This window comes from Narcine bancroftii, chromosome 9, assembly GCF_036971445.1.
Source record: "Narcine bancroftii isolate sNarBan1 chromosome 9, sNarBan1.hap1, whole genome shotgun sequence".
In the NCBI taxonomy this organism is placed as follows: domain Eukaryota; kingdom Metazoa; phylum Chordata; class Chondrichthyes; order Torpediniformes; family Narcinidae; genus Narcine; species Narcine bancroftii.
Genome location: NC_091477.1, coordinates 53,704,342 through 53,721,870, shown reverse-complemented (window position 1 = coordinate 53,721,870; position 17,529 = coordinate 53,704,342). Strand labels below are relative to the sequence as shown.

At 41.9% G+C, this 17,529-nt stretch overlaps 1 protein-coding gene across 1 annotated transcript in view; it reads left to right on the top strand.

Annotated features, from left to right (window-relative positions):
- Nucleotides 1-260: 260 nt before the first annotated feature.
- The window catches only part of LOC138743649 (slit homolog 3 protein-like), a 726,007-nt gene continuing 708,738 nt past the window's right edge, over nucleotides 261-17,529 (top strand). The window contains exon 1 of the mRNA XM_069899177.1: nucleotides 261-1,239. Coding sequence (XP_069755278.1) covers nucleotides 1,067-1,239 — 173 coding nt within the window. The 5' untranslated portion in view covers nucleotides 261-1,066. The remainder of the gene's footprint in view (nucleotides 1,240-17,529) is intronic.

Below are 17,529 nucleotides of genomic sequence, written 5' to 3'. Positions count from 1 at the left end.
GTGTGAGAGAGAGAGAGAGAGAGAGAGGGAGGGGGGGGGATGCCTGTAATTATGAGAGGTGTATGCTTGTGAGGGGCGAGTGTGCCGAGAAGTGTGTGCATGTGCCTGCATGAGAGGGAGAACTCTTTCATTCTAACTTGTTGCATGACATCAGCAAAGAGGGAGCCAGTAGAAACTTAAGCAGGGGATTTAGGGTTGGATAAGGGAACTTTTATTGCAACTAAAATCACCCTCACCCTCCAGAGTGCAGAGCAGGGAAATGAAAGGAGCAACTCCAGGATTTTACAACAGTCACATCCACAGCAACTCCAGGAGAGAGAGAGTTGGGGGGGGGGGTGGGGGGGTGCTTTAGCGTAGGCAAGAGAAACGAAACCAAGATCCCACCCCTCCAAGTGTGTGGCTGAAGAGTTTGTGCAGGAATTTGCTGGAGTGGAAGGTATTGATCATCCCAGGATTTGGTGACAGGAGTGTGGAATTGTGCTGAGAGATTTGATGGATGTTTAGACCATAAAGAGAGACTATTCTGTTTTTTTTTGTTGCCTGGAGCTTTTGGTCATATTTCTTGTCTTCCAATCAAGAGTGGTGTATGTGTGTGTTTAAGGTTGGGGCGAGAGATCAGGAATACAGTTCAGGCAGCAGCCTCTCAGCTGGAATCTCTCTCTCTCTCTCCCTCTCTCTCCCCCTCTCTCTCTCTCTCTCCCCCCACCCCCTCTTGCTTTGTGAAGAGTAGACACTGCTCTGAGTCCCCTCTTTCTGGCCGTCAGGAGTTTTAAAAGTGAAAGAAAGTTGTTTGCGTGGGGGGTGGGTTGTGGAGTTTCAGGAATCCAGGCTGGAATTTGTTGTGACAATAGTTGGGAAGGTTACTTAAAGTTTCACAAGAGAGAGCGACCGGTCATTCTCCTGCCTGGTGTTTCCCCCGTTAAGGTTTCATCCGGACTCCCCAGAATTGAAGCCGGCGGAAAACTTTTAAGGTGATTATAGGAAAGAATTCGGAACTGCGTCTCCTTCCTCAGTCTTTGAACTCTCGTCACCCCCCCCCCCCCCCCACCTCTCTTCGCCCTCATTAATGGCTAATTTGAGGGACAGTTTGCCAGGGTTGGTCCTGCTGACCCTGGTCGTTTGTGGGGTCCGTGCCCACGCGTGTCCTAGCCGCTGCCTCTGCTCCGGAGCCAACGTGGATTGTCATCACTTGGGATTAAAGGCTGTCCCGCGAGGAATACCCAGGAACACCGAGAGGCTGTAAGTAAAAGCGAATGGTCGCAACGAGCGCGATTCACTGACACTGACTCCCGATGGAGAACAGACATAATTGTGGGGGGTGGGGGCATCTGCATTGAAAACCTATGCTCATCTCCCTTTCGAATGGAAAGCGGCGAGGTTGAAGGCGCAGCGCAGCCGGCGGGTAAATACGGTACATGGTCTGGCCGGCCAACGACTGCGGCTGCAGGTCTGGGTCGCAGCACTGCCGCTGATCAGGGGCTGACCATCCCCTCCCCCTCCCCCTTTCTCTCCTCTCCTCCCCTCCCCTCTCTTCCCCCTCCCCTCCCTCCTCCCCTCTCCATCCCTTCTCCCCTCCCCTCTCCTCTCCTCTCTTCCCCTCCCCTACCCTCTCCTCTCTTCTCTTCCCCTCTCCTCTCCTCCCCTCCCTTCTCCTCTCCTCTCCTCCCCTCTCCTCTCACCCCTCCCCTCTCTTCCCCTCCACTCCAGACATTTGCAAAAACACACCTCCTTGGAGCTTGTTTCTCAGGCCGGGTCGGGAGGTGGGTAAAGGGGCAAAGCCCGGCAGATAGAAGACCAATTTCAGGTTCCCCCGAAGTACTTGGCAGCCCGGCACGGTGGGGCAACAAGGAGTGGACGTGGTTTGGGGCTACTGACTCGGAGGGCTAACTGGGACTGTTCCCTTCCACAGCATTCTGCCCCAATTCGGTCATTTAAACAAAAATATATCCAGGTATGAATATAAGCAAAGCCAGTCCAAATCAGCTCAGAAGATTGTTTTTTTTTTAACTAAGACTCAAGCTGCTTGAAATCTCAGCCATAAAGGATTGTGCCTTCTGGAGTGGATATGCACCCCGGTTTGTCCAGGAGCCAGGCTGAACCCCTAGGGGAAAGAGGTAAAGTAACCTGTGTGCAGCAAGTGGCCAAAATGACCTTATAGAAGGGCTGGTAACTACACCAGAGCAGGGAAAGGTTCCATTGGTGGAACGTAATACTACATTTAGAATGTAACATACATGAAATTCTTTAACTTTTGGCTACCTTAAGGTAGACAGAAAGTTGTCACTTTGTCCAGTGCCCCGTCACGGAAATGAAGCCCCATCGAGGAACAGACTCGCGACCCCCGGTTTACAAGGCCAGTGAGCAATCAAAGTGTTTATCCAGAGCTACGTGCAGACTGAGTGAAACGCAAAAGTCTGTAGGCGCCGTGGTTGAAGTAAAAACACACCATGCTGGAGAAACTCAGCAGATCAAACCGTGTCATTTATATAGCAACGGTAAAAATACATAACCGACGTTTTGGGCTTGAGGCCTTCATCAAGGTATAGATAAATGCAGGCGGGCATCTGAACAGAAGCTCGGTCACCTGCCGATAGTTTTGCATACCTTGATGAAGGGCTCAAGCCCGAAATGTCGGTTATGTATTTTTACCGTGGCTATGTAAAGGACACTGACCTGCTGAGTTTCTCCAGGATGGCGTGTTTTTACTATGTGTAGGATGGGAATGGGTGAACTCTCACATTTACCCCTTCACTTCTTGATGTGTTCATTTCAATGTCTGCCACCACCTTTACACCAGTTTAATTATCTAGAGGGAGGAGTTTCTGTACCAAAAAATAATCACCATATAACTCTTCTGAACAGTGAACGAGGGGACAGCCCTCTGAAGGAAAATGTCTTCAAAGTCCATTGTTTGAATTCTGTCCCTGCTGAAAGCATTGGCCGTTGAGGCGGATGGTTTGATGACACAGTTTTTCTTTGTGAAGTAGCCTGTATGTTGTGATTTGAGAATCCAGTTCTGCCTTCACCAGCAGCTTCATGCATTGACCTTCCTGCAGGGGTCAGTGACAAGTGATGAGCAGCAGCAACTTTACTGAGCCCACTCACACTCCAGTTAACCTCAACAAGAGACTGAACCTGTGACTTCCTGACCTGTAAGATCCAGTTGTGCAACATGCATTGTGTTAACACATTGGAAGATTTATAACAGTATCCTACTGACATCCAAATAAAGTTACTCTTTTTGTTTTCCATTTCTGTAAATTTCTCGTGGGTACTCCAGGTTTCTTTCCGTAGTGTTATTTTACAGAATGGTGAATTATTCCTGTCTGCTCTATGTTATTGTGAATTAGTGGTTTATAAGTGAGTTACTTTTATGTCTGGTGAATTTTAATGTTGGCTGTGGTGTATTTTAGTGCACGTTAAATTGTTGATATCTACTGTGTTTTATTTTACATCAGGGTGAATTATTAGTGTGTCCTGTGGATTATCTACTCTGAATATTCAGTGGATAGGTTATTTAGCAGTGTTGTGAATTGTTCATGTCTGGCGTTTCTTACATTTACTGCATAGTGGTGAGTTATTAATGAACATTGTGAATTATTAGTGTGTGCCTTGAATGATTTTTCATTGTGAATTTTAGTCTCTGCTGTGGTGTATTTCAGATCCTGAATTATTCCTGTGCAGAATAAATTGTTAACGTCTGCTGTGAGCTATTTTGCTATGTGCATTATTGCTGTGTACTGTGGATTATTTTTACATTGTGAATTGCTGGTGCATGCTGTGGATTATTTTATAATGTTGTGAGTTATAAATACCGGCCTTGGGCTATTTTTCATTGAAAATTATAATTGTGTTCCTTGGGTCATTTTACATTGTGAACATAGAATGCAGAACAGAACAACACAGGAACAAGCTCTTCAGCTTATCATGTCTGCACTGACATGATGCCAATCCAACTCATCGTGTCTGCTCACATATCCCTCTATTTCCTGCCTACTTTAAATGTGTCTATCTGAGTGCCACTTAAACTTTGCTATTCTATCGGCTTCTACCACCTCTCCTGGCAGCACGTTCCAGGCACCCATTGCTCTCTGTGTAAAAACGAGTCTCTTAAAATTTCCTTCTCACCTTAAACCTATGTCATTTCTACCCTGGGGAAAAAAAGACTGCGATTATTTACCAGATCTTATGCCTCTCATAATTTGATCTAATTACCCCTCTGCCTCCAGCATTCGAGAGGAAGCAACCAAGTTTGCATAGACTCTTATAACGAATACTTGCCAATCTAGGCAACATGCGAGTGAACCTCTTCCGCTCTTCTCTAAAGCCTCCAGATCCTTCTGACCGCGCAGCAACCAGAAGTGGATACAATACTTCAAATGTGGCTTAACCAAAGTTTTAGACAGTTGCAGGACAACTTCCCAACTTTTATGCCTTCTCAATGAAGGTAGTTATTATTCATATTCATATGCACTTCTTGTACACTGAATTGTCAGTGTGTGCAATGGCTGATGCTATGATGCTGAGATGTTGTGGATTATTTTTTATTGTCAATTATCGGTATGTATTGTGGATTATTTTGCTTTGAAAATCGTTACTATTAATTTTAACTGAACAATTTTATATTGTGAATTGTTATTAGGCCTGGTAGGTCATTCCTTATTGAGAATTTTTGGAGCGTTCAGTGGGTTATTTTACATTGTGCATTCTTGGTATTTTCTCGCATATTTGCCATTGTGATGCATTATGGAGCTTTGAGGGAATCTTGAGACTTACAATATTGATTTTCTTGTGACAATCTTTCTGTCACTGAAGTTGTTTTGGGTCAGGCTAATGAAGATAATTAACCTGCTCGGGAGTAAAGCGATGATGCAGTAATCCAAAAATTATGGGCTCTCTGACGTCCCCAATACTTGTTACACTGAGATTATGCTGTTTTTTGCTTGCTTGAAGGCATGATCTTCAGTTTCCTGAGCTTGAATTAAAAATATCATCATGTTGACTTGTGCTCCTCCTCTGATGGAACAGAACATTTTGACAATATCACGTTCCAAGCATTTTGCTGCAGTTTTCCACTGTGAATTATTGGACTTGCTATGGATACTTTTACAATGCAGTGAATTTTGAGTGCGTGCCCTCAGTTATTTACCATTGTGGTGGTTTATTTGAGTGCCCTGTGTGTAATTTCCCACGCATCAGTAATTGAGTTATCAGTGTGTATGATAGGTTATTCTCTTTTAGGTGATTTGTTTGCATGACCTCTGGATTATTTTACATGATAGTGAATTGCTTGTATGTGATGAGGATTGTTTTTCTTTGTTTATTAGGGGCCTATATTGTGTTGTCTTTGTAGTGCAATCTTGGTGTGTTCTGTGGCTTGTTTTTATAGTCCCCTAACTTCTGAGCAAGTGCTGTGTATATTTTACAGTCATTATTTATTAGTTCTGGCTCAAAGCCACACTGCACCTCCAGGAGATTCCTTTCCGAAACTGTGACAAGTCTGTTTGAGAGGACAAATTCTTCCCTGCAATGGACAGCGGTGAGTACATGATATTTGCTGGGAGACAAGTTCAGGAGAAGTGCATCGAGCAGAACAAGCCTCTTTAGCCTGTCCTCATTGACCTGACAAAGGTATTTGACACTATAAACAGGGAGGCTCTCTGGATCATTACGGATGCCCAAGGAAATTCATAAAAATGATTCAGCTGCTCCATGACGGAATGACAGGGCAGGTCCTCTGTAGTGGTGACACATCAGCTGCATTTGCCATTTCTAGTGGGGTGAAGCAGGGCTGTGTACGAGCCCCAGTCTTGTTCAATCTGTTCTTCACTTGCATGTTGTCACGTGCTGTCCAAAGTCTGGTGGAGGGAGTGTACATCAGGTACCAACTGGACGTCTCTGTCTTTGACCTTCAGCGCTTGAACGCACAGACGAAGTGCCTCTATACAGTCATTTAATAAACCCCTTTTGCTGATGACTGTGCGTTCTTGGTGCACAAAGATAGAATTTACATTTAATGCTGAACAAATTCTCAGATGCTGCTATGCTCTTTGGCCTGACCAAGACTGAAGTATTCCATCAGTCCACACCAAACACCATAGAACCAAAAAAAAACACTTTTGACGACACGCAGCTGACAAATGTAAGCAGTTTCAAATACTTGGGGAGCATCATCTCGAGTGATGGGTCTTTGGACAAAGAATTTGACTCCAGGATCAGCAAGGCCAGCCAGGCTCTGGGGAAGCTTGTTGAGTGCTCAATCAACACAAAGTCCGTATCTCCACAAAGCTGAAAGTCTACAGAGCTGTGGTCATCCCTTTTCTCCTATATGGATGTGAGACCTGGACCTCTGTACCGACGTCACATCAAACAACTGGAGGAATTTCATATGCGCACCATCTGTTCCATCCTTGGTATCCGTTGGCAAGACCGTGTCTCCAACTTGGAAGTACTGGGTGCGCCAAGTCTACTACCATCGAGTCCCGGATCATCAGAGCCCAGATGCGGTGGGTGGGACACGTCATCAGAATGGATGACTGTTCAATGAACTGAAGATCATCCACGCAAGTGCTATAAAGATGTAGTGGAGGAAACCCTACGCCACTGTGGCATCCAGCCAAAAAAACCTAGAAAATGCAGCTGCTGGTGAGCCCTGTGCGATGAAGCCTACACCAGTTTCGAAGACAGGCGCTGCCAACAACTGGTGGAAGGCCAAGAATGGTATCACAGAGCAGCAGCCACAGTTATTACAACAATGGGCTTCCAGTGGCCCCAGTGTGCTAGACTTCGTGCTTCCAGACTGGGATTGTAAAGTCACCTTCGTGTCCACAGATGAACTGCACAACGTCTTCTTTGAACCAAAGGACGATCAATAATAATAATATTTATTAGTATGATTGATGATTTACTTTTTAATGTTATGTAGTATTAGAGTGGTTTATTTTCCATTGCTTAAGTTATTAGCCATCTCGAGTACTTCGACGTTAGGGGTGTAAGCGCTCCAATGGATGTTGAGGATGGAGCGGAGACAACGCTGGTGGAAGCGTTCTAGGAGCCGTAGGTGGTGCCGGTAGAGGACCCATGATTCGGAGCCGAACAGGAGTGTGGGTATGACAACGGCTCTGTATACGCTTATCTTTGTGAGGTTTTTCAGTTGGTTGTTTTTCCAGACTCTTTTGTGTAGTCTTCCAAAGGCGCTATTTGCCTTGGCGAGTCTGTTGTCTATCTCATTGTCGATCCTTGCATCTGATGAAATGGTGCAGCCGAGATAGGTAAACTGGTTGACCGTTTTGAGTTTTGTGTGCCCGATGGAGATGTGGGCGGGCTGGTAGTCATGGTGGGGAGCTGGCTGATGGAGGACCTCAGTTTTCTTCAGGCTGACTTCCAGGCCAAACAGATGGCAGAGGTCGACAGCATCGAGTCCACGCTGCTGAAGATCCAGCTGCGCTGGATGGGTCACGTCTCCAGAATGGAGGACCATCGCCTTCCCAAGATCGTGTTATATGGCGAGCTCTCCACTGGCCACCGTGACAGAGGTGCACCAAAGAAAAGGTACAAGGACTGCCTAAAGAAATCTCTTGGTGCCTGCCACATTGACCACCGCCAGTGGGCTGATAACGCCTCAAACCGTGCATCTTGGCGCCTCACAGTTTGGCGGGCAGCAACCTCCTTTGAAGAAGACCGCAGAGCCCACCTCACTGACAAAAGGCAAAGGAGGAAAAACCCAACACCCAACCCCAACCAACCAATTTTCCCTTGCAACCGCTGCAATCGTGTCTGCCTGTCCCGCATCGGACTTGTCAGCCACAAACGAGCCTGCAGCTGACGTGGACTTTTTACCCCCTCCATAAATCTTCGTCCGCGAAGCCAAGCCAAAGAAGAGAAAAAAAGTTATTAGCATATAATTTGAGTTATTTTGCATTATTTGAGTTACTATTATGTACCAGAATCAGAATTTATTGTCATGAGCAAGTTTGACGAGGGGGGGGGGGGGTAACATCACATGATGTAGTAGAGTCAGGGCGTGGAATTCTGACTCTCCCGGGAATTAGTGAAAATGTGCCAATTAGATAAAGTGCAATTAATCAAAACTATTAAAAACTGCTTTAGAACTTCTATACAAGGTTTTAACTATGTCACCTAAAAGAGGAAAGACCGTCACTGGCCCGTTGCAAACACAGATAGAACAATGAGAAGATAAAGATAAAATGCCGACTGTCTCCATGGATCCAGTAGTTGAGGTGAAGGCTCATCTCAAGGCTGGTTGTGCACCTATGGAGGCTGTTTGACACTCCATAGCGTCACCACAACCATCTCCACAGGGTGATGGCATTGAGGAAGAGGACGTGGGACTGCTCATGCGTGGGCAGATGCACATGCACGGCCAAAAGAGCCCCACGATGTGGCTAGAGCCAGCTCTGCTGGCTTTGGTACGTACCCAACATTGTATAATAAACAGGAGGAGATCTCTCTGTCAGATTTGCAGGCCCAATGATGAAGAGGAGGAAGATCAAGAAGAAGAGGTGACAAGACAGATGAAAATGTTTTTAAAGGCAAAGGTAGGAAAATGAAAGTGTTACAAGAGCAAAAATCCACAAATGCCCAGCTTACTGAAATAATCGAGAGAAATAAAAACAAATACGAAATACTCAGACAAGAGAATGAAGAACTTTTTTTGCCATTATCCAGAAATTGCAAAGTAAATTGGATAATGTTGACAAGACTGTGGAAGCTGGTGTGGAAGATTTACAGGATAGAATGGTGAAAGTGGAGAATGAGACTGATGCATAGGCAACTTTGGGGGAAAGTTGATCTGCTAGTTAATTTTAGTAAAAGAAATAATATTAAAATTATTGGCCTCAAAGAAGGTGATGATGTGATGTTTTTTTTCCCCCAAGCGCAAGATTCCAGAGGTCCTGGGACCTGATAAATTTGAAAGCATTATTGAGCCCTGAGACCACGACCTCCTCCAGATCAAAAGCCAAGAGCTGTACTTATAAAATGTCTTATGCATCAAGATAGAGAGAAAATATTGGCTGCGGCAGCACAAGGCACTAAAAAATGTCAAAGACCATTGGAATTTCACAGAGTGAAGATATTCTTCTATCTTGATACATGTTTGGATTTGCTGAAGTGGATTTAATACCGAGAACTATGCCTTATGGCAAAAGGGAATTTGGTTTATTCTGTACCATCCAGCCACTCGGAAGATCTTCTTAAAAGGAGGATAGAACAGGCTATTTACAGATCACATTCGTACAGAAGAATTTGTTGAAACGTTACCAGTTAGGCACCAAGATGACGCATGAAAATGTTCTGTTTAATATAAAGCTGTTTTTCTAAAATTTTTCTTTTTATATATACAAGATTGATAATGGTAAACATATGGGAGGGTTGGAAGTTTTATGCTATTGACTTGTGTATTTGTGGCAATAGCAACAACCTGTAAAATGGATGATGTGTAATGTTGTCTATTATTTAAACAACATTAAATATTTTTATGGTTTTTGTTTTTGCTTTTCTCTTATTTTTGAATATTTCACTTGTATAATAATTTCTTTATGTACAAGTTTCTTTTTTCTTTTCCACCTAAACTGCTGAGGAGAGTGACCCCTAACACAGTATACATTGAACATTAGGATAATCAGGGAGGTGCATGGAGAGAGGGGAAGGGGAAAAGTCGTTGTCCTTAGACTAAAGCAAATATAAATGACTAATTTATTGAACTTTCTTAGTTTTAATGTTAATGGGTGGATTAGAAATGTGAAAAGGAAGAGAATATTGACAGTGGGCAGCTAGCTACTACCAGCAATGGCTCTGCAGAGCCTGTAGCACAGGAGAGGTTATAGCTGCATACAGGTTAGCTCAAAAAGAATGACACGAACCCCAGTTGAGTGTAGTTAACACATTTTTCTTTATTAGGGTCACAGCCCTGCTTTTATTCTCAAGCTGAGGGGCATGGTAAAATCCCTCTCAGCAATAATTGGTGTGTTTGTGATCCACTTTCCCTGATAGGCCAGTTAAGCTCTTTTCGTTGTGACCAATTGGAGGGCAGCGCTGCAGGCCTCGTGCTTCATTCTTCATTTTGTGAGGCCCCGTGGCGAAGCTGCGAAGAGCATACTTATTTAAAAATATTTAAACATACAACATATTTAAAAAAAATGAAATGGATGTAGCTTTCTTACAAGAGGCTCATTTAACTAAAATAGAACATCAGAAATTAAAAAGAGTCTGGGTGGGACATGTATCAGCATCTTCATTTAATTCAAAGGCAAGGGGGGTAGCAATTTTGATAAAGACACTTCCAGTCACGATACAAAATACAGCGATCGATTCGAAAGGTAGATATGTTATAGTACATTGTCAAGTTTTTTCCCCCCAGAATTTTGGACTTTTTTCTGAATGTGTATCAACTGTGGATGATGAAAAAACTTATACAAGAAACATTTTAAAAGTTTGGGATTTTAATTTTTGTCTTAATCCAGTTTTAGATTGATCATCCAAAACAGTAATAAGAGAAAGGGCAGCAAAGACTACAATAGCACTGATGAAAGATTTGAACTTAATGGACATATGGAGAACAATTCATCCAAGGAATAGAGATTATTCATTTTATTCGAATAGACACAATTCCTAGTCAAGGATAGATTTATTGTTAATGTCAGCGCATCTTAAAGATAATTAAGTTGATAACAAAGCAAGAATTCTATCTGATTATTCACCATTACTGATAACACAATAGTAGATAAAGAACAATCCACTTCTAGATGGAGACAATTCAATGCAATTAAAAATACCTGATTTCTGTGATTTTGTTAGAAGGCAAATTCACATTTTCTTTCAAATTCTAATTTGGTTAATGATAAATTAACTTTGTATTAGAACAGGCAGGCAACACATATGCTCCCAGAAACCTTCTCTACTGTGAAAATAATAATACCAAAATAAAATAAAGGTCCTTTAAAACCAGCAATTTATAGGCCAATTTTTTTGTTAAATGTACATTTTAAAATAATTGCAAACTATGGTGAATGTCTGCCAAACTGCCTGTATCCCCTCTGGCAAGCCTTGCTGTACTAACATTGGCTGTGCATTATCTCTACTGTTAAGGACACTCCCCTTGTGTATGCACCTATTATCTTTCATTATTGTACCATGAGTTTCTGCTAATAGAAGCCATGATTATTGTTTGACCACATCGTCTTTGTCTACTTCATCAACTGGCACTTCACAAACGTTTTAGCTAATAGACTAATGAAGTTCCTACAAAAATTGATACATATGGGCTTTGTGAAAAAGAGAAAATCTGCAGATAATGTAACTAGATGACTGTGCATAATACATTTATCACAAAAGAGGGGAGATTTAAGATACAGTAACAGTCCCCAGGCTTTAGATGCAAAAAAAGCATTTTATAGATTAGGACATTTTGATTAAGATGTCTGAGAAATTTGGGATGGGACCAGTGTTTACAAATTAGGCTAAAGCTTTATACAATAATCCCAAGGCTAATGTTACAAATGGGAAGATTTCAATATTGTTTCCATTGCCCATTATATATTTGTGATCAAACCTCTTGCAGAACTAATTAGAGTTATTCCAGATATTAAAAGGATTTAAAGTTACTTAACAAGAATATAAAATTAATTTATTGGCTGATGATGTTTTGCTTTATTAGACAGAACCAATAGGTTTGTTACGTAAACTATATTTGAGATTGGAGTAATATTGGAAGGTTTTTTTGGTTATAAAGTATACTGGGACAAAAGTGAAATTATGCTTGTACTATAGGAGATTACACTCAATGTCAATGAGTTACTCAACTGAATGGGATAAAATATTTAGGTATCTTTGGCTTGGCTTCGCGGACGAAGATTTATGGAGGGGGTAAATGTCCACGTCAGCTGCAGGCTCGTTTGTGGCTGACAAGTCCGATGCGGGACAGGCAGACACGGTTGCAGCGGTTGCAGGGGAAAATTGGTTGTTTGGGGTTGGGTGTTGGGTTTTTCCTCCTTTGTCTTTTGTCAGTGAGGTGGGCTCTGCGGTCTTCTTCAAAGGAGGTTGCTGCCCGCCGAACTGTGAGGCGCCAAGATGCACGGTTTGAGGCGATATCAGCCCACTGGCGGTGGTCAATGTGGCAGGCACCAAGAGATTTCTTTAGGCAGTCCTTGTACCTCTTCTTTGGTGCACCTCTGTCATGGTGGCCAGTGGAGAGCTCGCCATATAACACGATCTTGGGAAGGCGATGGTCCTCCATTCTGGAGAGGTGACCTACCCAGGGCAGTTGGATCTTCAGCAGCGTGGATTCGATGCTGTCGGCCTCTGCCATCTCGAGTACTTCGATGTTAGGTTTGAAGTCGCTCCAATGAATGTTGAGGATGGAGTGGAGACAACGCTGATGGAAGCGTTCTAGGAGCCGTAGGTGATGCCAGTAGAGGACCCATGATTCGGAGCCGAACAGGAGTGTGGGTATGACAACGGCTCTGTATACACTTATCTTTGTGAGGTTTTTCAGTTGGTTGTTTTTCCAGACTCTTTTGTGTAGTCTTCCAAAGGCGCTATTTGCCTTGGCGAGTCTGTTGTCTATCTCGTTGTCGATCCTTGCATCTGATGAAATGGTGCAGCCGAGATAGGTAAACTGGTTGACCGTTTTGAGTTTTGTGTGCCCGATGGAGATGTGGGGGGGCTGGTAGTCATGGTGGGGAGCTGGTTGATGGAGGACCTCAGTTTTCTTCAGGCTGACTTCCAGGCCAAACATTTTGGCAGTTTCCGCAAAACAGGACGTCAAGTGCTGAAGAACTGGCTCTGAATGGGCAACTAAAGCGGCATCGTCTGCAAAGAGTAGTTCACGGACAAGTTTCTCTTGTGTCTTGGTGTGAGCTTGCAGGCGCCTCAGATTGAAGAGACTGCCATCCGTGCGGTACCAGATGTAAACAGCGTCTTCATTGTTGAGGTCTTTCATGGCTTGGTTCAGCATCATGCTGAAGAAGATTGAAAAGAGGGTTTGTGCGAGAATGCAGCCTTGCTTCACGCCATTGTTAATGGAGAAGGGTTCAGAGAGCTCATTGCTGTTTCTGACCCGACCTTGTTGGTTTTCGTGCAGTTAGATAACCATGTTGAGGAACTTTTGGGGGCATCTGATGCGCTCTAGTATTTGCGAAAGCCCTTTCCTGCTCACGGTGTCGAAGGCTTTGGTGAGGTCAACAAAGGTGATGTAGAGTCCTTTGTTTTGTTCTCTGCACTTTTCTTGGAGCTGTCTGAGGGCATAAACACAATGTACTTTTACTCAAAAAAATCTGAGGATTTGACTAAGTGGATAATGTTGCCAATTATATTATTGGATAGTGTTAATTGTGTTAAAATGAATGTATTTCTTGAGGTACAATACTTATTTCAAACATTGCCATTTATGATACCACAAAAGTTTTTTTTCAAGAGTGAAATAAGTACATTAGAATTTTTTTTAAAGGGTAAGATGTCAAGAGTTTCTTTAGGTAAATTGAATTGGAAATTTGAGTTAGGAGGTTTGCAATGACCAAATTTTAGAAACTACTATAAGGTCAACTCAACTGTGATTTTTTTTTAAACGAGGAAGAAAACCAGCATGGATTAAAATAGAGATTGATAAAATAGGAGAGAGGAAATCAGAAGATTTTATATATAAATGGGAAGTGAAGTTACTATCTGGAGTAAGGGAAGCACCTTTGCTGAAGCATTTGATTAATATTGGGAATAAAGAAAATATGAAATTGGAACGAGGAGTGCTGTTTGGTCTAAAATGCCTCAGATGCATAACTGACTTATTTCATTTTCATTGGATAACTAATTTTAAAATATTTGGTTTCAGACAGGAAATATTTTATAAATAAATATGGGATGCAAAATAATACTTTTTTTGTTATTACGGGCTATGTAAGAGATAAACTGGGTCCAACAATGTCATTACCGAAATGTGATTTTGAAATATTGATACATACTAGATATATTAAGAATTTATTAAGAATTTATTGCACAAGAGAATTAGTAAACAGAGGATACACAAGTTGGGAGACATTTAAATGTTAATATTGATGAGTTGTAACCATAAATGTTAGATTATAGGCTAGTTCAATACAATATTTTAAATACATCAATTATATCTTACTCCACAAAAGGTAAACAAACTGAAATCAGATTAATATGACCAGTGTTTTAGGTGTGGTCAGAAGATAGATACTTTTTACATTCCACTTGGTCCTGCTCCAAAGTGAGACCTTTTTGGTCAAATTTGGTGTTTTATTTGGAACAGGTTATGGGAATTAAATTTCCACAAACTCCTAAGTTAAATTTATTAGGTAATATTGAGAGGATAAGACCAAAACTATCTGCATATCAAAAAATAATTTTTAAAGATTGCTTTAGAAGTAGCAAGAAAATGTATAGCAGTGACATGGAAATCTGATACCCACCTGGATGTGGAATGTTGGAATGCATAAATGTATAGCCATGTTCCCCTGGAGATCACATAATTTGAGAAACAAGTATAATGTATGTTTTGAAAACTTGGCACCTGAACTTAAGAATTGAGGGAATTTAATGTATAGACCTTCTCTTTAAGCCTCAAACTTTGTTAACCTCCTTGAAAAGTTATAAATAATTAACTCCTTGTGGTGAGAGGGAACATACAGTTTCTATTCTAGTTTCTTACATTTTCTTACTTATTTCATTTATTTTTTCCTTCTTTCTCATTTTTTTCTTGAGATTAATGTAGTGGGGAGGGTGTTGGGGTTTATAACATCATGTAATGGAGTTGATATTAATATTTGATTGTTATATTTTGTACTCAGAAGATGGAAAATATTTAAATACATTTTTTAAGATTGAACAAGTCATGAAATTCAATGTTTTGCAGTAGCATCATTGTTGCAACATTCACATTATAACCATCTTACAACATTACTATAATAAAATAATAGTGCATGAAATGTAGGGCAGTATCTTTGGTTCATTGATTATTCAGGAGTCTGATGGCATTATTAAGAAAGATAAATGAAGTGCAAGTATTGTTGTAATGAAGGCAATGCTGCAGCTAATTTCTGTAGCATCTCTGAGAAAGTGTACAGATTACTTTTGTGGGGTTTCGATCTTGGTCGGGACAGGGCATTATTGGTTTGCTCAATTCCAAAATAATGACACAAGCCTTTAACAGTAGAAGCAGGCACATCCTGTGGCAATGCATCATTCTCTCAGCTTTGCCTGTTCCAAATTATGCCAGCCGTATTAAAACATGAATCAGCTTTCTTCTGTCCAAGGAGGGGTGCTCTCATTGAGTTCTTAGCTTTCAGGGACTGCGTGCTTTTTTCTGTCGTCTTTGTAATGGTTTGGTTTCTTTATAGTGAAGGCTGGTATTGCTCCAATAAAAATCAAGCACACTTGTAGATAGAAGCACTTGGAATCCATAGTCATACTGATGTCACCAGCACACAAGTCATATCAAGTCAACTTTATTTATGATTCATACTATGCTCACACGGTAATGACAAGATAACATTTCTCCAGGATCACAGAGGAGGTTTACATAAATTAGAATAGAAGTTAAACACGCTAAAATATTTAGATGTATACAGTAACAGTCCCCAGTACTCCATCCACAATTGTTCTGGGAATTCATGAGTCTGATGGCTTGGGGAAAAAAAAAGTGTTGCCCAATCTGGACACAAGGCCCCGAGTGCTGCGGTACCTCCTACCAGATGGTAGAAGGGAGAACAGTTTACATGAGGGGTGTGTGGAGTCCTTCACAATGTTTATTGCTTTCCGCATGCATTGTGTGTGGTAGATGAGCTTCATGGTAAGAAGAGAGCCCCCAATGATCTTCTCCGCTAACTTCACTACCCCCTGCAGGGTAGCAGAGGCAGCAGTCCCATTTAGGACACTCAATGTCCAAAGACCAATACACTTTTACTACACTCCTGAATGCACTGTTTTTACATGAGCATTAAACCATTGAAGTTCAACAGCCTGTGTAAAATTATACTCACAGGAAAAGTATTACAAGTATATTAAACATCTGCTCTGAAAGTTTCTACCTCCTGTTTCTTGAATGGGAAACACTCAATGACAACTGCATTTACAGGCAAATGATCTTTCAATAGAAAAGTGCTTTAATGAACTGCTGGGACAAACTTTGTGATTAAAAAAAAAATGCCTGTAACAACTTTTAAATTGGTACCAGCATAGTTAACCAAATAACCATTTACAGCACAGACACAGGCCAGTTTGGCCCTACTAGTCCATGCTGAATATCTCTCTCCTAGTCCCACAACCCTCCATACCTCCCCTGTCCCTATACCTACCCAATCTTTCCTTGAATATTTAGCATTGATCTCACTTCTACCACCTCTGCTGTAGTTCATTCCACATCCCCACCACCCTCTGTGTGAAGAAATTCCCCCTCACGTTTCCCTTAAACTTTTCCCCCTTTTACTCTCAATCCATGCTCTCATGTTTGAATCTCCCCCACTCTCAGTGGAAAAACCCCATCCTCATTGACCATCTTTCCCCCTTTATAATTTTGAATACCTCCATCAAATACCTCCACCTAAACTTTCTACTCTCCAGGGAATAAAGTCCCACCCTGTTCAACATTTCCCTGTAACTCAAACCCTGAAACCCCAGCAACATTCTTGTACACTCTCTCTATACTGTTTATATCCTTCCTGTAATTCAGCAACCAAAACTGCACACAATATTCTAAATTTGGCCTCATCAGCCTCCAATTCGACAAAGAACTTTCCACCACTACTCTCCGGCATCTCCCATCCAACCATTGCTGAATCCATTTCACTGCTTGATCATTAATACCTAATGCTTCCAACTTCCTTACTAACCTCTTATGGAGAACCTTATCAAAAGCCTTACTAAAGTCCAAATGGACAACAACCACCACCTTCCCCTCACCAACCTTTTTAGTAACCCAATCAAAAAATATAAGATTTGTTAGACATGATCTACCATGTAAAAAACCATGCTGACTACTCCAAATTAATCTCCGCTTTCCAAATAGTTGTATACACCATCTCTAAGAATACTTTCATTAATTTACCCACCACCAATGTCAGACACAGGCCTATAATTACCAGTTTACTTTTGAATAATTTTTTGAACAGAGGAACAACATAATCCACCCTCCAGTCCTCCAGCATTTCCCCTGTGGCCAGTGACATTTTGAATATTTCTGTCAATGCCCCCACTCTTTGTTCACTAACCTGCCTTAGAGTCCTTGCGAATATTTTGCCATGACCTGGAGATTTATCCACTTTGAACCTTTTCAAGATATCCAACACTACCTCCTCATTAATCCTTGTATTATTGTAGAGCTCGTCAAAAGAACCAAAGACTTGTTGATCCAAACCAAGGCTTTTAATAGCAAAAGACAGGAGCTCTTCACAAGTGGCCGACCAGTCCAGAATGATCCGACCTGGCTAGGGACACAACCCTTTAAGGCCCAGACAGTAGGCGTGGCTAAGCTCTCAGCCAATCGCTGTAAGCACA